Below are 27,872 nucleotides of genomic sequence, written 5' to 3'. Positions count from 1 at the left end.
ATGCGTATGGGGTCTGACGAGAGACGGGGAAGAGGAGCAAGTATCGGTGAGGGTCTGGCTGGTGCACCAACGGGCCCAGGTGAGCGAGGAGGCAGAGTTGTGGAGAGGTCACTGGGTTACCCGGGCAGGTGAGGCCCACGGGTCAACGAAAGGGAGGTGGGCTGAGGGCCAGAAGTAAATGGAGGAAGAGCCCGAGAATGGGGAGGAGGGGAGGGAAGAGGCGGGGACAGCGCCGGCCCAGCGAAGCTGGGGAGTCGAAGGGGGTCGGTCGTCGCGGGTAAACCCCTGTGGAGAGACGCGCGGAGCAAAACGCGCGGAGCTGCGTCTCCGCTGAGTAGCGTCTCAGCTGAGTCAGCGCCCCGCCCACAGACTCCTTGAGCCCCGCCCACAGACTCCTTGAGCCCCGCCCACAGACTCCTTGAGCCCCGCCCCAAGCGCCTCGCGCAGCCCCGGCGCCGAGTTCCCCTTGGTCACGCGGCCCCATAGTTCCGGCCTCGGCGCGCGGCCGGAAAGTTTATGCGGACGGACTGGGCCGGTGATGGGCGCGGGGTGAGTTGGGGAGGCCGGAGACCCTGGGCTGTCTTTGAATGTTTGTTGCAGCTGCAAGGAAGGGGTCAGAGGAGGGGGCCCAACGCGCGGCCAACGCCTGGCCTTCCCGGAGGCCGCTCCGCGCCATCTGTGCGGCGCCAGTTCCGGGGCATTGCCCCCGGCCTCCCCGTGTTGTGCGGCTCTGGATCTCCGCTCCGCATAAACACCACGATTTCGGCCCCTTGCCAAGGCCCCCTTCGCCCTCTCGTCCCATAAGAGATTTCCAGATGTCAAAAATTTTTGACTGATTTTAAGGTAAAAATACATCCCCCGGGAGACGCGATCCAAATGCAGGAGTTCTGTGTTTCTAGGCTGGCAGTTGAAAGATGAAGTCTGAGAATGCGGGAAGCATTCGTCCGGCCACGGGAAGTCACGCTGATGGGGAAACCTGAGTAGGTAGTGCTTCCCGAGAAATTTGAGCGGAATCACGCTTTGAGAGCGAAACTGCTGAGACTCAGTTCTTTATGAATGAGCTAATTGTCACCTTCAGGAAAGAACTATTAAGTGTGTAGCTGATAGAGACTTGGGATTTAAGGCCAAATCAAGGGCCTAAGAGCTATTCTCAGGACTAGACTATTCTTAAGAAAGAAGACCACTAGTTGTCTTAAGCATTGTAGGTAGACAGTACTTACGGGAAAGGTGTGTGTGTGTGGAGGATTCGAGAGTAAGAATCATCTCAAGTGACCAATAACATACTGTTCTCACAAAATTGCTGGACTGTCTGAGCAGGGATTTTTTTTTTAAATTTAATCAGGCCTAGTCTACTTGAGTGAACCATTCAAGAACATTAAGTTCTGTCTTTTACTTCTGTTCTTACAACCTGAGTTCTAAATTGATTTCCCATGACTTCGCCATTGTTAAGGAGGTGTGTTTGGGGGTGGACACAAATGCATCAGTCAGAAGAAGGAGCCACCTCCAGAGATGTCTTCCCAGAAGGCAAGCCTGCCAGCTATGATCATCCATTCCAGTGTTACAGTTGATTTCATGGGGTGGAAGTGCTTTCTTATATCTGGTCTGTATCTGTGTATCCCATTTGCCATTATCCTAAAAGGTAAAGCTAGTAATCCCCATGACCCCAACTTTCAGTAACTTAGGGCCTCTATACATGAGTGGAAATACCACGTGAGCTGGATATGAGCAGAGGCACAGGGATCCCTGATACCTCTTGAATGAGGCAAGGAGGAAGTGTATTTCTGGTGTCCAGAGTTAAAATTTATAATATATTTTGCCAAAGAATTGGCGTTATAACTGGTAGTTCTGCTAATGGGTAGTTCATTAGTCATTATATGTATTTGTCAAGCATGTTACTATGTGCTAGTTGCCTTGATAGGTTCTGAGGAGATATTGGTGGGCAAAATCTGACATAGTCACCACCTTTAGTGAGCTTATGGTCTAATGTATTGTAGTTGAACCAATATTACACAGGACCTTACTTCTTGAACAACACAGCTGAGACTCAGAAAGGATCTGAGAAAGACTGAGTAGATAAAATGGTACAAGGTTATACACCTAAGCTCATGCATTTGACACCAGAAGAAACTCACAGGCTCTCAGAGCCTATTAACTCTGACTTTGAACACAGTTTTAACAAGCTGGATTACCTGGCTTTCCAGCTCATGGTAGCCAAGAAGCAGCAAATTGGAAACAGGGAGGATGATTACAGGAGATTACTGAGAAAAGGGGAATGCAAACTGATGGTCCAAAATTAATTTTAAGGAGGAGGCACCAAAACAGCACGACAGCCTGGATCCCTTGAGTACAAGTCAGTGTTTCTGTGGATGTTCTATATGATACTTGTTACATGGGACTTAACAGTAATTATTAGAGAAGGGTTAAATGGTAAACACCAAGTTAGCAAATTAAACTGTATTCTTTGCTGTAGTGTTTCTCAGTGTCTCTAATAAGACCTGAACTCATTTTCCTTGGAGCATCCCTCCAGGACAGTGTTCTGCAGCACACACTTGGGAAGAATGCTGGTGTAACATAAAACATCAGGGTGGCAGTGTGCTGAGCAGTACTGGTGTTTAGAGTGGTGATGCCAAGTCATCATGAGGGACTGAATTATGTATAGCACTCCGAGTTCAATGAGGCAGACGGGTGCACATTTTAATTGTTTCTATCAAAATAGTTAAACATTTTGGAATTCTAAAGAATCTAGAAGAGTAATTTATATCTTGGGTTTAATCTTTATTGATGTTGGATACATGAGGCATTATTGTATTTGAAATGTATCTCAGGCCATTATGTGGTAAAAGGGCTTTTTCTACTTGACTTGAGTCCCTGATCCCCATTTATAACATTGTTTCCATGAATCAATATGTTCTGAGATACCAGCAGTCTACTTACAAGTGGAATACCTTCCTAAACACTGTGCTAAAACAAGCATTCTGGCCACTGTTAAGTGTTTCGAAGTAAATTCCAAAAAGGAAATTAGTGGACATTAAATTTCTAACATGTTTATGTCCATCCTCAGTCTTCCCTAATTGTATATATGCAATGTGATTTTTATGAAGTTGTAATCAGTGTATACAGACAATCCTGTGACCTTCTTTTCTCAGTTACTAATGCTTTTATAAATATTTCTGATCTCTGCATATGTGTCATTTATTTATAGCTATCTGATATTTCATTGTGTCAATAGACTATAGTTTGCTTAATAGTAGAGTAGCAGCAAGCTGTGTCCCCAAGAGCAAGTCTGTATCTGTGAACTTTTTTCCTTTATTTTTGAGCACAGAAATGTTTTCTTCATGGTCATTCTCAATCTATAATTTTAGAGAACTCTTTGTTTTCTCCATTTCTTCTACATTTTGACTTTTATACACAATTTCATAAGATGATATCAGCTGTCATATTCTTTATTTTGTTCTTTTCTTTCACATTAAAGCACTATTGCCTCATTTATTTACAGTGAGTAGCACTGAGGCCAGAAGTTTGTTGCTTTTTGTCCTGCTTAATGATTTCCAGCTTTTCTACTTTGGATTATGACTTTTCTAGCCCTTTCATTTTTATATTTTGCATTTATTTTAATTTTTTAAAAGGGCATCAAGCAACTGGATAATTCAGCAAACACTTGCATAAACACTGCTGTATTGAGTAAGATAGTGATGGTTCCCAAAAAGAATGGTTGATTATCAGAAAGCACCACCATAAGAGAACTAGAAATGTTCCTTAGTAAATTAAGTGTTGGAGAGGTGATGCAGGAGTGTTTGTTATACTAAGTTGTATAAGATTGGAAAGTATTCAAGTCAAGGGCCACCCGATTTAATGTTTTTTTACTAAAAATACTTCAGGTTGTCCTTGATTTATGGCCATTGAGTGGGTGATTCTAGGAGTGGCCCTCACAGCGAGCTAAGCTGCTTCCTTCCCCCACACTAACTTCTCTGCAGTGTTGCCCTCACCTCAACTTAAATGGAGTTTGCCTTCACTTATTTCTGGAAAGTTTGGTTAAGATTTTGGTGAAAAAAAGAATGCTTTTTTTTTCCCTCCATGACATGTAAGACCTAATCATATTTATTTTCTACAGCATTTGTCTCTCTTTAGCTGTCTGTTTGCATTCTGATTGGGAACATTGGGATCACATTCATCATGCCAACAGTGGTGGTAATGGACGTGTCCCTTTCCATGACCCGACCTGTGTCGATCGAGGGGTCCGAGGAATATCAGCGCAAGCACCTGGCAGCCCATGGTTTGACGATGCTGTTTGAACACATGGCCACAAATTACAAGCTTGAGTTCACAGCTCTGGTGGTTTTTTCATCCCTCTGGGAGCTGATGGTTCCCTTCACAAGAGATTATAATACCCTACAGGTACAAAAAGGAATGAGTTTATATGTACAAGGCCCAAATCTGTAGGAAGGAAAACAGTGTTATCATATTGCACTGAATAGTTAGAACTTGGAATTATTTAATGATAAGTCTATGTGTATAATATCTGAGTGTAACTGTAAAGCAAGGATCACAACCAGCAGGCCTTATTCCTTTGGTAGAACTTATGAGTTAGAGCTGTGAGTTGTTGCCAGTCTCTGTTCTTGATTTTCAGGAATTCTTTGTGGAAAGGGAGCATCTCAGGATGTAGTGCCCAATACCCTAAAGTTCAAGATCTTTAGATTCAACACTTTGCTCTTTTTTACTTTCTTATAAAACTTGAGATGAAAAATAGCCCTTCCTGACAAAAAACCTAATTCTAGAGTAATTCAAGAGTATGTTTCCTCCCCAACAAATAGCCTTTGATTTTCAGATGCCAAGAAGCCATCATTTTAAACCTTTGAGTGATAGGTATTATCTTTCAAAGGTGTTACCTGCGATATGCCAGAGAATTTACTTTTTGATATCTCTAAATTAATATTTCCAACAATGCCTAGCACAGTGCCTTGCCCACAGTGAGCAGTCAGTAAGTGTTTGTGGAATTAAAATGAACAGTTTACTCATTGCTAGGCAGTTTAGAAATTCAGGAACAGTGTAGTTTGCTTTTTTAAATACAAGTAATAAAATTGTGTTAAATCATTCCTTTTATTATCACTTTTTTAAAAGTGACTCAAAGCTTTTTTTTTTTTTTTTTAGTTGCACTAGATTTCTTATAAGTGGGTCAACAAAGGATCTTGGATATTCAGCAGTTCTGAAATTTGGAGAATTACTATATAGTAGTGCAGAGTAATGGTTAAGATCAGATGTCCTGGGGTCAGACTGACTGGGTTCACATCTAGACTCTGCCACTTCTAGGCATAAGATCCTAATCATTCTGTACCTTAGTTTCCTCATTTTAAAAATAGGTTAATAATCTATACCTTATAGGATGTTGTCATGATTAAATGCTTATAAAATGCCTATAATGGTGTTTAGGACATAGTGCTCAGTACATTTTGTCATTTTTGTGGTGTTTAAAAGTTTTTCATTTTAAGTATTTCCTTCAATATCCACTTCTAAAGATGTAAACTTGATGGACTGTTCACTCTCACTTGATAAGAAGACAGAATAAAGGGAAGCTCTTTTAATTATCCTTTATAGCTGGGAAAGTCTGTTTTACCATTTTTCTTTAAGAACTTACACTTTTGGCTCTCTAAAACACAATGTCCCCTGTAACATTTATGCTTTGAATACTTTATATTTTTTTCTAATAACAAATTGAAACAATAAAGAATAATGAGCAATTTTATCTTTCATTCAATCAGGAAGCACTAAGTAACATGGATGATTATGATAAAACCTGCTTGGAGTCTGCATTAGTTGGTGTTTGCAATATCGTTCAGCAAGAATGGGGTGGTGCAATTCCTTGTCAGGTAATGATCAATTCTTTTTCTTTGCCCTAAGTTAAAAACATTAATCACTGAGGTACTTCAGTTTTCTGTGGGCTCTGACACAGCATGCATTTTAATTTCCACATACTGTGTTATACACTATTGGTATCTTTTTGAAAGAAGGCACTAAATCAACACTAATATACTCAGAAAGCAACACAATATTGCCTTAAGGAAGGCATCTTCCTAGTAAATTGACTTATTGCAAACTAGTATTGTTTGTATAAAACCCAAAGGGCTCACTGTGGAATTTTAGAATACTCCCTGGAGGAGGTGATTATAATTTTGAGTGATAGAATTGTGAACATCAGTACAATATAGTCTGTCATCATTATTTCAGCGTAGCATTTATTCAGCGAACTTTTAACCTCAACTATCTGAGTTGTCTGAAAACTGAGGCACATAAATGTCGTAAAATCTGTTGCCCTTAGGGTCCACAATAGGTCCCTATTAGCATCAAATCAAAGCAGAATAGTAGCAGTTGGAAGTTTGCTATAAACAGGTGCTTTGAGACGTCGTAACGTATTTTAAAGGAGAAAACAAAAATTGCTAAAAAGGAAAATCATGATAATCTACAGCAGGAGTCAGCAAGCTTTTTCTGTAGTTTAGGCTTTGCAGGTGTCTGTGGAACCTCCTCAGCTGACATCACTGAATGCACTTATTGGCACTCAGAACTGTATACTCAAAAGGGTGAGTTTTATTGCATGTAAATTTATGCCTCAATAAACCTAGCTTTTTTTTTTCAAGTTGTTTTTTCTTAAAAAAACAGGGTAAAACCACCCTGTTCTATAGAGTATGAACTCACGGGTTAGTGAAGACCCTGAGCTACTACTAAAAAGGTTAAATCAAATCGAATCACTTTAGTGGACACTTGCTGAAAAAGCCTGTAAATACCTTTTGATCAGTTTCTTTTCAGAAATTGGAATCTTTGACACCTACTTCATAAACATTATTTGGTAAATCCATGCACACAGACTGTCAGTTTCCTGACAATATACTGAATGAATGAAATTTTGTTGTCAGTATCTTCTCAGCTGGAAGCTAGCAGGTCGTAGTTTCACTTGCTACTTCAGTAGTTTTAGAGAAAAAACTCAGAAAATATGTAAGAGCCAGACCTTGTGCACCATGCAGACTTCTGCCTTTTAATGTTTTTTTCTTCCTTTGCAAAAAGGAGGAATCTGAATTTGAGATGTACTATACCCTGGGGGCAAGGGCTGGGGTCTGAATCCACTTAGACTTGCTTGATGAGTTTTGGGGTGAACCAGATCCAAAACACAGTGGAAGTTATTGATGATTGTTTTTATAATCAGTTACCATCAGATGGATTTGTTTTAATGTGGAATATTTTTAACCAAGTTTTTAGAGACCTGGACTATGCTTCATTATCTGCGTACAGTCTGTCTCATTTTGACATTATGTGAAATATTTCATTGTCACACAACATCTGAAAAAGCTAATGGCAAAAGTAAATTGTCATATAGCAGTTGTTGGTACCTAGAAGAGGAAATTGCCTTGTCTGTCTTCCCCAAAAATGACATCTCTCCAGAGGACCTCTGTGAAGCATTTTTGGGCTTTAGAATTGAGTGCCGATCTTGGCACATCACACAGTGCAACCACATAATACTGCCTTACTGGCTTGCTATTTTCAAGTTACTAGGCTTGGCTAGGGAGAGCAAAAATAATCCTCCCCTGGGTTGCTTGGAATGTCCCCCCTACACAGGATTGCTTTGAAGCAATGAGGAAAAGGAAAATGATTTGTTACTAACATCTATTGTTGGTATATTGTGAAAGCCTTTAAAAATTATAGGTTGATTAAGAATGTATTTTTAAGGTCTTGTCCATGTCTAGTTAAATGGCTTTTATAAATGCATGTGTAAAGTAGTTGTTATTTTAGTTGACCAGGGGTAAAGTTTGTCGTCTTTGAAAATAAAGTGTCAAAGTTCAGATTTTAGATTCCTGCGCAGGTACTTCCTAGGGACACACATAAAATAGGTCCTTATGCCATTTTTGACACCAGTGTCTTAGATGCCTACTCCCTGTCTAAGAGATAGGGTCCTAGTTTTAAGACAATTGACTAAGAATTGGTAGTGAATGGTTTTGTCCTTTTTTTTTAAATGTTTATAGATAGGTGCTTTTCTGTTTAGATTTAATTAGATAAAATACAGTAACGTGAATAGATCTTAAGTGCACAATTAACTGAGTCTTGACAAATGTATACACCTGTGTGGCCACTCCTCCAAGTAAGATACAGAGCGTTTTCATTACCCTTCAAGTTTCCTCATGTCCCTTCCTACTCAGTATCCCACCATGTCCCCCAACCCTTATTTGACTTAGTTTTGTTTTACCTATTCTGGAACTTCCTATATATATAGAATCATACAATGTGTCTGTCATCTTTCACTTGACAAAAATGTTGAGGTTTATCCACATGTATCCCCGCAGAGGTACAGTTTTCAGTGTAAATGCAGTCAGGGAGAAGTGAAAACATTGCCAAACGAGACTGCTTTCAATCAGTATGTTATTTCATGAATGAAGCTCCTCTCACTTTTTGCACACAGGTTGTTCTGGTGACGGACGGCTGTCTCGGCATCGGCAGAGGGTCACTGCGGCACTCCCTAGCTACTCACAGCCAGCGCAGTGAGAGCAACAGGTTCCCACTGCCTTTTCCTTTCCCGTCCAAGTTGTACATCATGTGCATGGCAAATCTGGAGGAGGTAATGCTTTTTACTAAGTTCTTTGTAGTTTGATTAGATGCATTTTAGGACTCAGTTTATGTTTTAGTATATTCCATTAGTGTTATGTATACAGGCATGCCTCAGAGCTATTGCAGGCTCCCTTCCAGAGCACCGCAATAAATTAAGTATAGCAGTAAAGGAGTCACATGAATTTCTTGCTTCCCCAATGCATATAGAAGTTACATTTACACTCTCATGTAGTCTATTAAGTGTGCAGTAGCATTGTCTAAAACAACAATGTACTTACCTTAATTAAAAAATATTTTATTGCTAAAAAATGCTAGCCATCATCTGAACCTTGAGCAAATTGTAATCTTTTTGCTGGTGGAGGGTTTGAAATATTGCAAGAATTTCTAAAATATGACACAGAGACAAATTGGGTAAATGCTGTTCGAAAAATGATGCCAGTAGACTTGCTATACGCAGGGTTGCCACAAACCTTCAATTTGAAAAATCTCTAGGTCTCAAATGCTCTCCTAAAGTACAGAGTGTTGCCCCATCTCAGGATGCATAGCTGGAGTTGTAATCCATCCCACTTCCCACACAGTTTCTTCAGATGCTGGAGTCACAATGTTCTTTTAGTGTTAGATACTTCACTTAGCAATTCTAATGTCCTTTGCACCAGAAATGTTGACAGAAGTGTGCTTTGATTTTTCTTTTTCTTTTTCTTCTTCTTTTTTTTTTTTTTTTGTCAAGTAGCATTCCTCTGATGTGTGTTTTATTAAACTCTACTTCTTGGTTTTCCCACTTATTTGGGAAAGTTAACCTTTCTTCACCTCAGTTTTTCTGTCTGTAAAATATATATAATGTTGGTTCTTACCAAAAGATGTTAGAAACACTTGGAAAGGAAGATAAATTGTGTGAATACCAACTGTGGTCACCTCTGAATCTTTGCAAAACTACTTCGAACGAATAGCTCTGCTGGTATCATTTTATATAACATTCCTCTTTGCTAACCTTGAGTCAAATTTGCTACAGTTATTTTCCTTCTCAGGTTGTTAAAAAAAAAATCATTTTCGTTATTTATTGCCTGTGTTACTGTGATGGGAGTGACCTTGATGAGCTGATGATAATCTAGCATTTTTATGCCACTTTGAAAGGATCATCTGTTTGCTTTGTAGCTTCAGAGCACTGATTCCTTGGATTGCCTTGAACGTCTCATAGATTTAAACAATGGTGAAGGGCAGATTTTTACTATTGATGGTCCCCTGTGCTTGAAAAATGTACAGTCTATGTTTGGGTGAGTATATACTTTGAGCTTTTTTTTTTATTTGCCTTCTTACAATCCAGCATTATAATTTGGTATCAAGCAATAATACCTATTTTACTATTCCTAATTGTGTCATTTTGTTTTCTCCAAGTTGCACATTTTTCAGAGAAAATGATTGGTGGTAGTAATTTTTAAAAGTTCATTCCCTTTTAAGTTAGGCATGACTAACTCTAGTGCCTATAGGCATTGATTTCCTTATAACAACTCAGTAATTTCAAAAATTAACTTGCTTTTGGGTTTTTCAGAATTGAAACCTCTCACCAAAAATGTTAGATTTTGTTCTGTCTCACAAATGGTCAGATCATACATAGTTTTGGAGTCAGCCTGAAAGGAAAAGAAGCTTAGCATTTTGAAAAAAATACTTGAAAAAGTTGTATTTTTTTCTTTCTATAACAAATAATCATCATATTCTAGAAAACTGATAGATCTGGCATACACACCTTTCCACGCTGTCCTCAAGTGTGGCCACCTAACTGCTGATGTGCAAGTTTTCCCCAGGCCAGAACCTTTTGTTGTAGATGAAGAAATTGATCCTATCCCTAAAGTCATTAACACAGGTAACTTTTTTTTTTTTTTTTAAACTTCCTTCTTAGTTCTTCTAACTCCTGACTTTTACTTTTCTCTGTCCGGGAGGGTTGAAAAGAAATGTCAGTACACTTTGCATGGGAGGGTGCATTGCCAAAGGGGTGGCAGATTAGTGGTCTTTCATAGTGAGGTCATGAGTTAAATTCCAATCTTAGATCATTGTAACCACAAATTATGAGAGTTGGAAATCAAGGCCAGGTGTACTGGCATTGCAGTCCTTGAGGCTGTTCTTAACAGAGTCAGTAAGACTGAATAGCATCATAATTAAGATCATATATGAAGGGCTAGCTAGCTTCTGGACTTGGCTGTGTGGGTCTTCCTTTGTGACCCTGGACAAGACACTCTGGTTCTTATTGGCTAGCAGTGTGGAGTCTCTAGGTGAATGGTAGTCTCTCAGGTCTCAGCTCTGATACACTGTCCTTTCTAATCCTGCTCCTTGTATTAAGATTGAAAGAAAGTAATGCACTTTGGCTTTTACCTGGCTCATGTTGCCGGTGCTATGCTTAGGTAAGCTGGCAAAGCCAGAAGTTAAAAGTAACAAGGGGTAGTAGAGAAGAGAGTTGTCTCATGTTGGTGGGTGGACCCCTTGAGTGGTGGGTACATGCTGAACCATCACTGTTTCAGTCACCAGTGCCTAGCACTGGTGTGCCTAGCATAGTGCCTGGTGCTTAGCAGGTGTTCACTAGGTAATTGTTCAGTCAACAAATGATTAAAATTAAAATTAAATGATTAAAATTAAATTTTTTAAATTAAAATTTGTTTCTTCCTTAGGTGTATAGATTTTAAGGACTTTCTGAGTGAAGGGCTGTGCACAGGCTGTTTATTTCCTGTGCCTTTAGCTCCTAGCTCTCTGGAAGTAGGGCATCCATCCTTTTCACTGTGACTTGACAGCAGTGTATTAAGCAGTACCAAATGTAATGTTGCCTTCAAACCAGTCAGATCCCACTTCCCTCCCATCCTTTTTTGATGAGTAACTTTGATCCTTTCTTTCCCATATAAACTTTTAGTCCAAGATCCTTGTTATACCTTACATTTAAACCTCTTTAAAATGTAGGCTTTTTTCCTACTCAAATGAAAAATATATAACTGCTTATGCTGATTCATTTGTTACTTAGCTAAGGAACGTTATGACAGCAGAGCTCCAGAGAAGATTTTCTGATGTATTAGAAGTACCTTGTACTCACCATGATCATGATTTTTTTAAAAATTCTTTTGAGACTATGAGTATATGCCTAGAAGAAAGACTAAAAAGCAGTTCCATAAAATATTAATAGAGGTTTCCTTTGATGATGAATAATGAATGACATTATTTTTCTACTTTATAGCTTTTAGTGTTTAAAAGTTTGTATACTGCTTGTATAATCAGAAAAAAACTTTTAGGAAGTACTTTGGGTTACAACTTTTTTTTTTGAACTTATTTGATATTTTCAACAAATATTTTTGGTCTTTATTACAGCTTCTGTAAAGCAAAGAAACCACTGTTGTATATAGACTGCTACCTTGGTTTTGTAAAGAATGTATTTCTTAGGGAAATGTGTTTAATGGAATAAATGTGTTTAATGCAATAGCCTTACCCTCCAAGGATAGCTGCTTGCAGTTGTTGTGAAAGTGTTTGACTGCGACGCCCTCTGGTGACCTGAACATCCCTGACTATGCAGAAGGGCTTGACCTTTAAGTTTTGCCTTGGCTGAGGACCTAGCCTCATAAAAATAAAGTCTAATTGTCATATAACTTAAATCCATTAAATAAAAGACAGTTATCCTTATTTTCTAAGTTACTTAAAATGTAAAGTATTAGAGTCATTCAGAGAAACTTTTAATAACCTTCCTAGTCATCATATTTGAATTTTCCACCTAAACATTATGTATATGAAATCTAGTACATGGAAAGTAATGTACTTTCCCATAGCACAGATTAATTCTCTTTTAATTCTTTCTTTTCAGATTTGGAAATAGTGGGATTTATTGACATTGCTGATATTTCAAGTCCCCCAGTTCTGTCCAGACATCTGGTCCTACCTATAGCACTTAACAAAGGTGAGGGCTCTTCCTGTTCTGGTGATACATATGAAGCATCTTATTATCTAAAATTATTCTTCAATGTTAGATAGTAGAATATCCCATTCTGCAGAATATGGGGGAAAGAAATAGTTACGGGGCTAGATTGGATTTTTTTTTAATGGAATGTTGCCTAATATGTTAAACTAATTCTGCTGCTTTATGATTGTGAAAAGCATTGTGACATTTATCATGTGCTGCTTTGTTTAGGCATCTCTCTGTAGAGATGAGACTGCTTAGTCCCTCATCCTGGGCTCTTCCTTTCCCTGTAGGAGCATGCTAGGGAAACCACAGTAGTTCTCAGAAGGTTGCCTAATAAGTGTGGAGTACAGCTTCATAAGAGGAGGAACCACATCTGTTTTCTACCTGTGCCTGGCAGATAGCAGATACTCAGTAAATATTCTTGAATGAATGGATGAATCCAGGCCCTTGGGAGACCTCACTACTGCAGAATATATGCTTCTCCAGGAATTATAGAGTCGTAGCTCCCAAATTCAGCGTCTCTCTGGAGAATGTTAGGCTCTAGCACTTTCGAATTCTCTTTTCTCTGTTCTAGGCTGACCGTCCACTATATTTACCAGCTTTCTCAAAGAAATGTATATAGTCAACCAGGTTTCCACTTACTGAGTTATGATCACATTCAATTTAAGCAGTTATCTCAGTTGGAGTGTTAGGTATCCCATAATCCTCTATCACACAATCACAGACAGAATCTTTGATATGTTCCCACATGTGGTTCATTGTGATCATTGTGTTTATACTTTACCTTATTTTTTGATATTAATATAGATAACAACCAGGTTTCCCTTATTTCTAAGTTCCTGGGGGAATTCTTCATGCCCATATAAGTTGCCAAGAAAGAAAACTGGCAAAATGAAGAGTTTGTGTAGGAGAACAGTGGAAAGAAAAGTATGGGAAGGCAGAATGGAGCCATGCTGTAAGGGCTATTGAATGTCAAGCTAAACTGGGCAAATTCTTCTTACTGCATAAGAATCTCTTTGAATGAAGTTGAGCACACAGATAGTTCCAGAGGGGAGGTAATTATAGAGAGATTTGCTCATCTCTGCTCAGCAGAGTGTACGAGAGAACCTGGAGTTGGAGAAGCAAGTCCAGAAGCTTATACGCTTCACAGCCATGAAACGCGCTGAGTATCAATGGACCACTTTTCCTTTAATACAATGTCTGTTGATCATTTAGTGACTTTCTGTCTTTATGCAGTTGTAAACATAATTACAAAGACTAGGATCAACCAAGAACTAACTGTGAGTGTTAAATGAAAATGTAAAACATGATGTGATGTGGGTTCACAATTATATTAGTGTTCAAATATGTATACCCAGGTCCAGGGTGAATGGCAACATGGAAAAATAAACACAAGCTTTGTGATTAAAAATAATAATAATAATATTTTTAGAAAGAAGCTTATAGAGTAATCTGTGTTCTGTGCAGTATCCTAAAGGCTGTCATCTGAGAAAATTCTTGACATCTCTGAGTCTGTATTTCTGTTTAGCTGGTACTTTAAACCCCCAGAGAGCATCTAGCTTAGTGTCCTAGTAGAAACCATGGAAAGCTGATTTTTTGTGTAGCAGCTTCACTGAAATGTAATTCACATACCATATACTTCACCCATTTAAAGTGTACAATTCAGTAGTTTTTAATTTATTTACAGAGTTGTGCAGCCATAATCACAATTTTAGAATCAGAATTTTAGAATTTTCACTACCTCTAAAATAAACCCTTTAGCTTTGAACCCCAAACCCTGATGTCTCTTAGCCTCAGGTAACCACTAATGTCCTTTCTATCTCTATAGATTTGCCTATTCTGGATGTTTCATATAAATGGAATTTATATAACATGTGAAAACTGATTTTTATATGGACATAGGAAAACCAGAATATGAGTCTTTCTTACTTGTTATAATCTTCTTTATAACTTTTTGTTCACTTTCCTTTCAAGGCTAGAAACAGCCCAGAATATAATTGGGGTCTGGGTTTTTGTAGCTAATCTCAGCCTGACCGATTTTCTCTTCTTTTCACAGAAGGTGATGAGGTGGGTACTGGTATAACTGACGACAACGAAGATGAAAATTCAGCCAATCAGATCGCAGGCAAAATACCCAACTTTTGTGTCCTGCTCCACGGCAGCCTGAAAGTGGAAGGAATGGTGGCAATAGTCCAGTTAGGGTAAGGAACTGTTTTACCTTTGGTTGAGTAAAAGAGAGATTCAATTTACAAGGTGAAGTTTTTCCCAGACTTTCCTGAAAGAATAGAAAGGCCCTTGTCACCTTTTTCCTCTCCCTGCCGTATCCTTCCCACCTACTATCACCTTGTAAACGGCTCTTTAAATCATTGCCTAGAATAATTATGTTGATTTTACATTATATCTTTTCTCAGTTTTCCTCTTTCCCCATCTTACCTGGGAAACCTGGGGTCAGTTAAAGCAGTGTTACTGAATTGCTATGGCATTTTATGCAGTATTCACCGACTCAGCTATAAAACGAGGAGGTAGGGGTAGAGCTAAATGAAGAAAGATGCTGATGACATTGAACATTGTACCACTTGCCAAGCACTCCTGTAGGCACTTCACATATATTAACTCCTTTAATCCCTCATAACAACACTATACTGGAGTTACCGTATTATCCCATTCCTTAAATGAGGAAGCTGAGGCTTAGAGAGCAAGTCGAGGTGCTTGCTCAAGGTCACACAGCTAGTAAATGGAAGAGCCAGAATTCTTACCCATGCGTCCTGACTCCATAGCCCACACCCGTAACCTCTCTGCTATATTCCTTCCCTATGAGGAGAGCCCTTCTAGCTTTCACATTCGCTAGAATCTCGAATTTCTTAAACTATCTGCTTCCCTTTCTGTAATACCTATTGTTACGGAAGAAGAGGTGACTGATCGTCTTCTGGTCAGCACCTGAGACTGGTAGGAAAGATCAAGAGGTCAGGAGTACTCAGAGGAAGCAGGGCTCCATTTCTGCTTGACTTAAAACTAGCTGATCCAAAAAGAAGAATGCAGTTCTCATTAGGGACTAGTTTCTTGTATTTCTTGGTACTGAAGCTACTTGTACTGGCTCTGAACATAAGAATCCACTGGAGCCCTTTGGGAAGTGGGGACAGAGCTGGGTGATGGCTTTGTGCTTTTTGTTAGGAGGCTTTCTCTGAGTGCTGCTGTGTGAATGATTTGCTAAAAAGACCTAGGTCGTAGCCCTTCCTCCTCACCATCCCTGCAGCTGCTTGCTGCCCTTGTGATTTTTTTTTTCTGTTTTAAGACTGCCTTTGATTTCCATATCTACATAATTGAATGATAATACATGTCTATGTATTAGAGGTAATACATAGAGGTAATATTAGAGGGCAGCAGTATGCATTTTCAGGTTTAGGATTTGGCTTTAGTAAAATTAACACACCTAATTTCAAAGCTGAAAACCATGTCTCTCGAGAGAAAAACACAGGCTAGACTAATTTAACTTGACAGTACCAGGCTTGACGTTCTTCTGATCTTCCATCTTTTCTCCATCTAGTCCCGAATGGCATGGAATGCTCTACTCCCAAGCTGACAGCAAGAAGAAATCAAACCTCATGATGTCTCTCTTTGAGCCTGGCCCAGAACCTCTCCCATGGCTAGGGAAAATGGCACAGTTGGGTCCTATTTCAGGTATAACCCAGATCAGATTTTACTTATCTTGACTCTGTTTTCTCTCTGCTGTTCTGAATGGCTTTGTCTGTGCAGTCAGAGAGCTGCATGATTTCCCTTATGGGTGTGCTGTGGTTTCTGATGCTGGATATATACGTGGAGAACCCCGAGAGAGTTTGGTGTTAACTTTACAGCTCAGGGAAACCAACATTTAGGTTGCTTTAAGGAAGTATAGGTGCTCTAACTACATAGAGCGAAAAGCTGCTCTCCATAAACTTTTTTTCCCATTGTGTACTGTTTTCAACCCAAGTACCCCTAGTCATTCCTAGGTAATTTAATCCCGTTCCTTCGTGAAACTGTTTTCCCAAAATTGCTTTCTCCTGGTACTTATTTTTTCCCTTGACAACATTTTTTTCCCCTTGTTGTCTTGTCTTCCTCTTGCCTCATGCTTCCCAAGGTGTTGTTCTTTGCCTTCTTCTCTTGGGTTATCATTCTCTCTTGGTTGTTTCATCAGCTGCTATAGTTTCAGACTCCCTCAAATGTCTAACTCTGGTCCTGCTTGATCTCTCCCTGAAACTTACGTGTCATATTTCCAGTTCCCAGTTGGACCTCTCCACCTGGATATTCTGTCATAGTCCCAAACTCTGCACGTTTGCTGTAGAAATCATTGTCTCTCGCCCCTTGCCCCATAAACAGTCTGTTCTGGTTTCCATACTCCTCCTGAGTGAGGCCTTTGTACTCCTGGGTGCTCGGGCTCCAACTGTTGTGTCCTCCTTGATCCTTTGGACCCATTTTAATTTCAGGAACACCTACCAAGCAACCTATCCTGTGCCAGGTCTGGGGGCTAAAGACTTAGCAGGAGTTAACTCACAGTCTAGTGGAGAGCAGAATAATAAACACAGACTGACACAGGGTCAGAGTTGGCCTGAAGCAGGGGGTGATCAGCTTTGCCTAGAGGACCCAGGAAAATCTTCACAGAGGAGAGACACCCTAGCTGAATTTTGGAAGAAAAAGAGGAATTTGCTGAGCGAGTGAAGGAAGGAAGGGCACCCTGCACAAATGGGGCACCCATAGTAAAGAAAGGAGCTGGAGCCCAAAATGTGAGGGTGGCGTGGGAGGCCCAGGTGGGAGGTTAGAGGCTGGCAGTGGCTAGAGCAGGGCAGGCCTCACCTGAAATGCGAAGAGCTGGGACTTTATTCTGCAGAGACTGGGAAGCCACTGAGTAATACCATCGCATCCTTCTGGCTCTAATGAGAACAGTGGAGGTACCAGTTAGGTGACTTTGTAGTCTAGGCACTGGTGCCCCCTGGAGTTGTACAGTATGTCCGAAATCCAAGTGAGAAATAATAATTTTTGCATTTAGAAAAAGAACTCTGTGGAGTGTGGATCTGAAGAGGGGAGGGCATCCTGCAGGCAGTTAGAAGTCTACTGTGACAGTCCTGGAGATGTGATAATGAGAGGCAGAACAGGGGCAGTGGCTGGAGGGAGAGAGGATGGATCTATGCAAAGCATGTGCAGGTGGTGCAGTTCACAGTATGTAGATACGAGAATAAAAGAAAGGGAAGGGTTGAGAATAAGCCCCGGTTTCTGACCTGGGCTACAGGGTGAAAGGTAGTATGATTAATTGAAACAGACCAGAGGAGGAAGAGTAGATTTTGGAAGAACATCTTTTGTGCATGTTGAGTTTGTGCCTATGAGATTTAGGTGGAGGTGCCTGTAGACAATTCCTGTAAGAGCCTGGAGTTCAGGAGAGAGGGCAGAGTTGAAAATACAATTTTTAGCTATGAGTTACCACCGACAGTTAAAAGGGTGAGAATGAGGGAAATTGCTTAGAGCAATGGTTCACAAATTCGAGTTTTTGTGTGCAAAGGTAAACCAGGAGAACTTGTTTAAAAATTCTGTTTCCTGGGCCCCACCTACAGAGATTCTGATTCAGTAAGTCTGGATTCAAGCCTAGGTACTTGCAGCTTTAATATTATCCAAGTGATTACAATCCAGGTAATCAATAACCACACCTTAAGAAGCCCTAGCCTCAGGAAAGTATATACACTAAGGGAAAAAGAGAGCCAAGGACCAAACCCCTAGAAAGGACTAACTACTGGGGACAGTAGAAAGGGTGCTAGTAAAGGAAAATGAAAAGGAAGAGGCAAATAAAAGAGGAAAGGTGGAAGAAAGAGCTGTCATAGAACCCAAGAGAATAGAGATTGAAGAAGGAAGTACAGTGTCTCATGCATATATGATACATGGCTACATTGTCTCAAATGCATGTACATGCATGTCAGTTAAGATCTGAAGGATGCCTTTTGCCATCGAAGCCTAGAGAAGATTCTGATGGACTATAAGCCCTAGAAGCTAGGCCAAGGGTCAACAGACTTTTTCAGTAAAGGGCCAGATAGTAAATATTTTAGATTTCACAAGCCACTATAATCTCTGTCATAACCACTAAATTCTGCCATTGTAGCACAATATATAAACCATTTAAACATATAAAAACCATTCTTAACTCAAAAACAGGCAGCCAGCTGTAGTTTGCCAACTCTCGAGCTAAGGTCCAGGGGCTGGGGTTTTAAAGCTTACGCAGGAACAGAAAACATGACTTTGCTTCCACACAAGACAAAGAACTGAAGTCTCTGAGTGAAGCTGGGAATGTGGAAGGTCTACTGCCTCAGTGAGAATGACAAGAAAATTTCTACCCGTTGTTTCTACCTACTTTTCTAGATATAAAGATATATAAACATCTCCTGTGGAGAGATTGAAGCCCAGGCCCTGCGCCGTGCTGATCAGCACTAGCCATTCCACACCCAGACAGTGCAAAAACTGGTGCTGAAGCAATGAGCCCGTGGTGCCTTCTCCAGAAGCTAATATAATGGCTCTGTAGGAAAACCTCTCCAACCCAGGACGAAAGAACTTCTACGGAGAACACAAGTCCCCACTGGAGATGAGTTTATGATTAGAAAAAAAGTTTTCAAATCCTGTGAGGATTTTACCTCCTTTGAAGGAAGACCAAGAGGAATAGTAGCACCTTGAGGACTTAATCTGAAGGAGACTGTATAATGAGTGTCTGAAATGATTAAAGAGTTTTCAGAAGGAATAGATACTAAGGGGAAAGAAGGGGACACTACAAATCAAGGGTCATTTGATCTTGACAGTTAGGAGGTTCTTTGTGGCTTTTGAGAGTAGCTTCAGCAGATGATTCATTGGCCAGGAGACAGATTGATGAATGAATTAGAGATGAGGAAATGAAAATGGCAAGTTTGACCCCAAGAGGAGAGAAACAGGACAGCAGTTGGGGCAGAGAGAGGGGTGTGTGTGTGTGTGTGTGTGTGTGTGTGTGTGTGTGTGTGTGTGTCTGTGTCTGTGTCTGTGTCTGTGTCTGTGTCTGTCTGTGTCTGTGTCTGTGTCTGTGTCTGTGTCTGTCTGTCTTTAGAGAGTGATTCCTCACTTCCTTTATTCTCTCTGTGGCATTCCTGCATTCATTCTGCCTTTTCACTCTCTGCTCTTGCCTTGTTCTGGCTTTCTTTTTTTTATTATTAGTATTATTAATAGACTTCAGTTTTTTAGAGCAGTTTCAGGTTCACAGCAGAATTGAGCAGAAAATAGAGCATTCGCACATAGCTCTTCCTACCCACACATATACACTCCCCTACCCTCAACATCCCTCATCAGTGTGGCATATTTGGCTCAATCGATGAACCAACATGGGCACATTATTGTTAACCAAAGTCCACAGTTTACGTTAGGGTTCACTCTTGATATAGTACATTCTGTAGGTTTTGACAAATGCATAATGACATGTAGAGTTCTGGCTTTCTTTAACCTTGCACTTAGATCAGAAGTCAGCTAACTATGGCCGACAGGCCAAACGAGCCCACGGTTTGTTTTGTAAATACAGTTTTATTGTAAAGGTTTATTACACAGTCACACTCACTCATTTACATGTGATCTGTGGCTGCTTTCAGTGGCAGAGCTGAGGAATTAACAGCAGAGAACACATGACCCACAAAGCCTAAAATATTTATTGTCTGACCCTTTACAAAAAAGTTTCATGACCCCTGACGAGACTGTTGTGACAGCTTTCACCACACATGCCAGCCTGTAACCTAAGATAGTAGCATTTACATTCCTTCTGATCTGGCTTCCAACCAAGCAAAGCTTGGCTGGTTACACCTGTTCTTAATTCAGCGGGAACTGCTGTTTACTGTGCCCTATTTATTTGTGTTGTTTTTCCCTCCCTCTGTCTGCTCTTCTTTTCAGTGAGGATTACTTAATAGGAGCCAGCATTTATTGTACTTTGTGCCAGGCACTGTGCTAGAGAAGGTGAAATGTATCATTTCATTTTATTCTTACAACAGTCCTAGCAGATTGGAATTGTCATTATGGTAACGAGTGCTAAGTGGTAGTAAAACCTATCTTAGAGAGTTGTTGAGAAAATTTATTGAGAGAGGGTATATTGAGCTGGTAGATCCTGCTGTTTTTATTATGTTTTTTAATCAAAGGAAAACATGCAAAAATAGTACCTTCATTTGTACCTATTCCTCCTACTCCTAATTCTGTTCATAGACACAACTGTTTTCAACTTATAATCGTTTCTTTTGGTGTTTACTTACATTTCTAAGTAATATAAGTATATAGCTATTTCTTGACCTTTTTTTTTTCATTTTAAGTATCATTTTTTGAATCCTCCTGAGAAAAGGGCACATGAGAAGTAAACATTTGAAATCTTGCAAATTTGAAAACTGTCTGTATCTCGTCCCTTACCTTCCATTGACAGCGTGGTTGGATACTGAGTTCTAGGCTGGCATCATTTTCCCTTAGCGTTTTGAAGCATCGCTCGGATGCCTCTTCTGGCTTCCGGTGTTGCTACTGAGAGCCCCGTGCTGTGCTGACTGCCAGGGCTTTGACCCAGATCTGCAATTCCTCTGTGCTCCTTGAGGCTCTTCTAGTGTTTCCAGTGTTCTGGATTTTCAGAATCATGTACCTGGTTGCTGGCCTCTTCACTCACTGTGCTGGACACTCAGTGGGCCCTTCACCCGGCAGTTCATGTCCTGCAGTCCTGGGAACATGAGTTTGCCTTTGATTTCCCCCCTGCCTGTGTTCTCTGTTCTCCTTTCTAGAACATATATTATGATTTACGTGTGTAAGATATCTTACCTTCTACAAGATACCTTCAGCTTATCTTGCAACTGTTTTTTTTTTTTCAATTTGTTATCATATTTCGTATTTCTAAGAATCTCCTCTTCTTTTTTCATTAATGTCTGCTAAGCCAGTTACCACACATAGGCTCCAGACAGAGACAGTTCAAGATAGGCTATGATTAGATGTTGCAGTGTTTGGTATTGACACTGAGTGCTACAGGATGAAAGGGTCTAGAGAAATCACTGTCTGCGAGAAAAACTTGGGACAATTCCATGGAGGAGGTAGGATAGGATCTGGACCTAAAATGTTAAGTTTGGGTAGGTGAGGAGCGGCAGTGTTGGGTGGCAGAACATGTGTTGGCTTTGAAACCAGGCCCAGCTGAGTCAGTGCAAAATCTGAGCCTCAGTTTCCTCATCTCAATGAGGCTAATAATATCTACCCTGTAGGGTTGCTATAAGGAGAGAAATTGTATATGTTAAGTATCTGGCACACAGTTGAAATTTAATCAATATTCTTTATTTTTTAAGTTCCTTGAGGCCAGAAAAATACTTCTCTAACTACACTTGCGAGCAAAGTGCGTGCTACATAGCGAGGTCTTATTATAGACAATGAATAAGTGAGGGAGGGAATAAATAGATGAGGAAAGGAGAGCATTCCATGCAGGGGAAATAACAAACAGGGGCGGGGAAGTTGCATGTAAGCGTGTTGTATGGGAAAGGACTGTTGGGATCTTGGCCTGACTAAGCAGGTTTATATATTGATAAGTATTCACGGAAATATACGTGAAAAGCTGGGCCAATACTTTCTGGAGGGGGCGGGAGGAGAGGGGACCGACAGAGGTACCGTGGGGCTGGCGTAAGGCATCTAAATTAATGACCGGATTGGTTGGGGGTAGAGAGCTGCTGGCTCAGAGGAACTCGGCTAACTCCAGTTTTCAACACAAACATTTGGGCAAGGAATTGAAGCTCCCAGACTTGTTGGGAAAATGAATCCTGCTCTGTCCACCCCAGGAGATAATAATAATAATGCTAATGAGCCAGTAGACGTTAAGTGTGCTTTGTAAGCTTGTGGCAAAGTTTCAGGCTTGAATTGGCTCAAGAATGAGCAGGTAGAAAAACAAACCATTGTTTATCCTCATGGCTATAAAACCAGCATGGCTTTAAACCTTCGGAAGTAATAAACTGTTAAATCATAAGATGGGGTATGTTTCACCAAAAAAGTATTTCTTCCCTCGCTCTTTTCCTTAATTTGGCTATATACAATTTTATTTTTAATTTTCTCAATGCCTGGACCTATGCTGTCTAACCCAGTAGCCACTAGCCACATGAGACTGTTTAAATTTCGTTAAGTGAAATTCAATTCCTGTCACACTAGTCACACATCAGGGGTTCAGTGACTACCATTCCCCATCACAGAAAATTCTGTTGGAGAGTGCTGGGCTGGTCTGTGTAGAATTGCAGTATGCATGTATTCATATATTTAAAAATATGTACTTTAGTATTGTTGTATGCGTTAGTTTTATCCTCTCTGATTTTATTTTTTTAACACCTTTATTGTGGTAAGGTTCCTGTACAGTTAACTACACATATTTCAGATGTGCAATTTGATGAATTTTGATAGATGTATCTCTCTGATCTTAATTTATAAAGTAGATAAGTGAAGCTTATCTCTTTAAAAGCATTAAGCTGTTTTTTCACTTGCATAGGCCTCAGATGATTGTTTCAACTCCTACATCAGTATTGAGAACAGGTTCCCCAACCTGACTGAAGTTAATGGATTTTCTTAATGAGGGAGGTAACAGGATATGGGAGATTGAATGATTCAAAGAGCTTCTAGCCTAACTGGAAATGTAGTTGATTGTGTTTTGCCAGATGTCATTTCAAGAATGTCTTTTTCTTTTAAGATGCGAAAGAAAACCCTTATGGTGAGGATGATAATAAGAGCCCATTCCCCCTGCAGCCCAAAAACAAACGCAGTTATGCCCAGAATGTGACTGTCTGGATCAAACCCAGTGGCCTGCAGGTAACATTACCATTTACATTGCTCTCCACTGGGGACAGGAGGAGGGGTTCTGGCAGGCAGGTGGATGTTTGATTTGATTTTCCTTTCCTTTGATACTTAGTAATTCACTTACTTCTAATGTTTGTCATTATTTCCAAAAAGGATTTGAGGTGGCCTACAGTAAAACACATATATAGCAGAATCATTTTTTACAAAATTTAGAGCAATATAAAACCTAGAGGAAGAGGAGAGACAATTGTTCCTGGAACCGAAGGCAAAATGATAATTGTATTTGAGCAATTTGGCTCTGAGCTTCCTGCTACTAAGGTCAAAAAAGAAACATGTTGGTTTTATGATTTTTCTTGTCTCATAAAAGGAAGCGACTCAGTTCTTCTAGAGAGACACATTGTACTGGCATTAAACTTTAATGTAAAATTTTTGACATGGTGAGACATTGAATAACGTAAAAGGTGTTCTCTTTAATAACAATTTTGAGAAAGATGTAAAAATCATCATGTGGTTATTTCTTTCATCCCCGTGGTAGAACCCAAGCCAGAGCATTTCCCTGTCACTCCACAAAAACACGTGAGAAGCTAAGATCAGCGTATTATTGAGGTGTGCTGTACTCAGTGACATTTCTCCTCCCGTTGATAAAAGGATGTATTCCTATTTTTAAAAATCACTTTTTGAGCCTTTTTTTCCTCATTTGAATGCCATTTTTTTCTTTGTTTCTCCAGTGAGTCCAACGTAAGCCAAATGAGAAGAGGTAGTCAGGCCACCTGGTTACAGAATTAGCATGGTCTCTTCTAGCCCCCTTTTCAGGGAGACTGGACCCATCCAGCCATGGCTAAGGGAGCAGGGGCCTCTTCTCTTTGGTGGAAAATCAAGTTCTTCCTCTTTCCTGACCCCAGCACTTCCCTGTCAGAAAGACAGCTGAATTTTTCTAAAGCTGTTTTTGTAATTTTGGTGTTTTGGTCTGAGTGTATTTTTTTTTTTATGATGAGATGCACATAACAAAATTCACCACTTCAGCCATTTTAAAGTATACAGTTCAGTGGCATTTAGTACAGAGTGTTACACGACCATCACCACTATCTGGTTCCAGAACATTTTCATCACCCCAAAAGGAAATCCTTTACCCACTAAACAAGTCACTCTGCATTCATGTCTTCTCCCAGCTCTTGGCAACCACTAATCTGCTTTCTGTCTCTAAGGATTTGTCTATTCTGGATATTTCATATAAATGGAATCATATTATATGTGGTCTTTTGTGTTTGGTCTTTTGTGTTACGTTTTCAACGTTCATTCATGTTGTAGCGTGGATCAGTACTTCATTCCTTTTGATGGCTGAATAACAGTCCATTATATAAACGTCACATTTTGTTTATCCATTCATTTTCAGTTGATGAACATTTGGATTGTTTCCACCTTTTGGCCGTTGTGAAGAATGCTGCTATGATGAACGTTTATCAGATTTATGTATTTGTTTATTTTCCTTTGTTGCTGTGCTGTTGTCATTAGAGTTTTATAGTTTTAGCTCTTACATTTAGGTTTCTGATCCATTTTGAGTCAGTTTTTTGTATGGTATGAAGTAAGAGTCCAACTTCATTATTTTGCATGCGGCTATCCAGTTGTCCCAGCACCATTTGTTGAAAACTATTGAATGGTCTTGGCACCTTTGTCAAAAAGCTGCTGGCCATGGATGGAGAGACCCTCATCCCGACACTGTAACTCTTTTCTTATTTTCATTTCTTTAAACATTTAAAGCCATCCTTTTGTATTCTTTCCACTTTTACCACAGAATTCTAATGTTGAATTCGTTTTACCTTAATAGACAGATGTACAGAAGATTTTAAGAAATGCAAGGAAACTACCTGAAAAAACACAGACATTCTATAAGGTGAGACTATAAGAATTATAGTGGGAGAGGGTGGGCCTGGGACGGGTGCCAAAAATAAATGGTTTACAGGAGTGTGGGGTAACAGATGGACACGGATTAGAAATGTATGGTTTGTGCCTCAGGTTTTTCATCAGTAGTCAGTAGAAATGATAGGTCCGTTGCTGCCATAGAATCCAAGAATCAGCAGTGTCTAAATGGCCTGGTTCTGTGTGGAGCTTCTCTGTGTTGGCTGAGGGAAGGAGCTGAAAGGACCTGTGGGTCATGGCCCTTAACCCTCCTCACCACTCCCATAGGGATAGCCAGTCTAACTCCAGGCAACCAGTGCGTGTGACTTTGCTCAGAACATCCTTACTGTACCAGAGGAGCTGCGTCCAGAAATGACGTCTAAAATTGCACATTTATGAATTGCAAAAGGATGGCCCTCCAGAATCATACCTAGCTAATCATACCTAATTCAGAACCATTGGTGGAATAAAGTTACAAGGGGTGGGGTGGAGTTGGGGGAGCATTTACGCTCACGCCTTGTTTCTCCCCTGCCCTTTGGTGTTTGGCTGAAATTAAATCAAGCAGCAGTGTGAGGTACGCTGTGTTGTCAGTTGTGTACTAGCTTGCTCGTCTTAAAATGTGGAACTCACAGCCAGCCCCAGGCTAGCATCTCTTCCGGAGGACATACGTGCTTCGTCTGGGCGTTATCTCATTACCTTTACGTCACTGTTGTCTTCAAACCTAATTATGTTGTGAGCTGGTGAAATCAAGCAGGAGCGACCTTAATCAGAGCTGCTCAGCCCGCCGTGCTCCCCACCTGAAGCCCAGAATTCACACAGGCCCTTGGTGACCCCCCCTTGGCCGTAGTCCCTGTCTCCCTGCCGACTTGTCCATTCAAGGTGGCACACTTGTACTTTGGCCTCCTTCTGAAGTTTCACGTGTAAACAGATGATAGCAGAGAGGTGGTCAGAAAGTCCATTTGTCTTTACTGGTTTTATATAACTACATCTCAGAGCTGGCAAAGGCCTCCACCAGGTGACAGCCTCTTCCCTGCCCACTGCAGGGGCTGATGCAGGCCTCCTTTTGTAAAGGAGGCCCCTGACGGCCAGAAAAGCTACACACTTTGCCCAGACCACACTAGTAAGTGGTGGATGCAGCACTTCATACTTCTCTGCTTCCAGCCACTACCCGACCTTTCTTTTTGAGGCTACCTTTGTGGTCAGACTTCCTGACTCCTAGTATCCTCCCAAGATGTTCATTGTCATTCAGTCTTAAGGCGCCAGCCAGAGAAGCACTAGAAGGTCAAGAGCCCTCTGAGGTCTGGGCCAAGCCTTTTCCATACCTGACTAACAGGGGAAAAGTAATCCTCCTTTGCATACATGAAAGGATGTATGCAAAGTGCCTCACCACGTTTGGCCTAAGTGCTCATGAACTGTGGTGAGATGACCTGTGTTTCATTCATCTGTATTCCTTAGCCTTCTGATCCCCTTTAGAGGAACCACTTCCCAGTCATGTCATCACACTGTTACTGTCATCTCTGCACGAGCATTAGTTCTTATATAAAAATGCTCACTTAAGTTCAGGGATCAAGGAGAACTGAACGCTAAGCAGAGCACTTAGAAAGTATGCCACGAGGAAAATGCACTTCAGGAACATGGGTGTTTTTTTTTTTTCCTTTGGTCAGGAGCTGAACCGTTTACGAAAGGCCGCCCTGGCCTTTGGTTTCCTAGACCTGCTCAAAGGGGTGGCTGACATGCTGGAAAGGGAGTGCACCCTGCTGCCCGACACAGCCCATCCCGACGCCGCATTCCAGCTGACCCACGCCGCCCAGCAGCTCAAGCTGGCCAGTACCGGCACCTCCGAGTACGCCGGGTATGACCACAACATCACACCTTTGCAGACAGACTTCTCCGGGAGCAGCACTGAGAGAATGTGAGGCTGACTTTGGGAGCCTTTCTTCTTTTTTCAAATGAAAACAACTTAGGGTAAAAACTTTTCCAGTCTGTTCACCTCTGCAGTAGCTACGCTAAGACCTTCCTGAAGCTGCCTCAGAAACACACTTGCAGACTCAGGTTGGTCTGAGAAGGGGTCTGCGGGGGTGGGTGGCTGCTCAGGCTTTGACTTCAGCTTTCTGGAGCTCGGTCTTTAAGCTCAAAAGACAACCATTGCTCCCACAATGGGCACATCTCCTGAGAAGCTTGAAGGACTGACGAGCATCTCCCCACCTTCCTCAGGAAAACCTAACCGCCTGGTTTCTCTGCCTTCCTCAAAGACCTCTTCACTCTTCTCCCAACCATTTCCAAGCTTCTCTGCTTGGGATGAGCAACCCAGGCTGTCTGGGACTTGTCAGGTACAAGCCCAACGTCACTAAGTTTCAGAATTTCTGTAGAACTTGGGCAAAAACTTGGTGGTAACCCTTAGGTGCTTTTGGTGTATCTGGAGATACAAACTTTTAAACAGCAACCATAAATGTATAAAGTGATTCACCTATCTTCAAAACTTTTTTTTATGAAAATAAAATACTTGATTTTCTATAAAATGGTTTCACTGGGAAACTAGTGGTTCTTTGCCTTTTGATTTATCCTGTAACCTAAATGTAATTTCAGCTTCCTAAGTGGCATAGATTCATAAATCTTGAGGGTTCCCTGGGTTTCATATTCACCTCCTTGTTTCTGACACTGG

At 40.7% G+C, this 27,872-nt stretch overlaps 1 protein-coding gene across 3 annotated transcripts; it reads left to right on the top strand.

The window, feature by feature from the left end:
• The first annotated feature begins 453 nt into the window (after nt 1-453).
• INTS14 (integrator complex subunit 14) lies at nt 454-27,745 on the top strand. 3 transcript variants are annotated; one of them, XM_031452867.2, is made up of 12 exons: nt 454-549; nt 4,112-4,395; nt 5,757-5,864; nt 8,441-8,596; nt 9,739-9,857; nt 10,302-10,444; nt 12,416-12,508; nt 14,568-14,712; nt 16,056-16,189; nt 23,208-23,326; nt 25,140-25,205; nt 26,875-27,745. In XM_031452867.2, the coding sequence occupies exons 2-12, from the start codon at nt 4,174-4,176 to the stop codon at nt 27,124-27,126; spliced, it is 1,557 nt and encodes a 518-aa protein (XP_031308727.1). In that variant the 5' UTR covers nt 454-549; nt 4,112-4,173; the 3' UTR covers nt 27,127-27,745. The 3 variants fall into 3 exon arrangements, with proteins under 3 accessions (XP_031308727.1, XP_031308726.1, XP_031308728.1); XM_031452866.2 differs by lacking the exon at nt 454-549 and adding an exon at nt 556-843; XM_031452868.2 differs by lacking the exon at nt 454-549 and adding an exon at nt 962-980.
• The last annotated feature ends 127 nt before the right edge of the window (nt 27,746-27,872 follow it).

The sequence above is a fragment of the Camelus dromedarius genome, chromosome 5 (assembly GCF_036321535.1).
Source record: "Camelus dromedarius isolate mCamDro1 chromosome 5, mCamDro1.pat, whole genome shotgun sequence".
Lineage (NCBI taxonomy): Eukaryota > Metazoa > Chordata > Mammalia > Artiodactyla > Camelidae > Camelus > Camelus dromedarius.
This window is presented reverse-complemented; position numbering and strand designations above follow the sequence as displayed.

What these genes read in the sequence shown, in the direction of transcription:
- INTS14 (XM_031452867.2), top strand. Translation starts at nt 4,174, where the DNA reads ATGCCAACAGTGGTGGTAATGGACGTGTCCCTTTCCATGACCCGACCT. An exon ending in GAGATTATAATACCCTACAG is followed by an intron (nt 4,396 to 5,756) that starts GTACAAAAAGGA and finishes TCATTCAATCAG; the next exon opens with GAAGCACTAAGTAACATGGA. An exon ending in ACCTATAGCACTTAACAAAG is followed by an intron (nt 12,509 to 14,567) that starts GTGAGGGCTCTT and finishes TTCTTTTCACAG; the next exon opens with AAGGTGATGAGGTGGGTACT.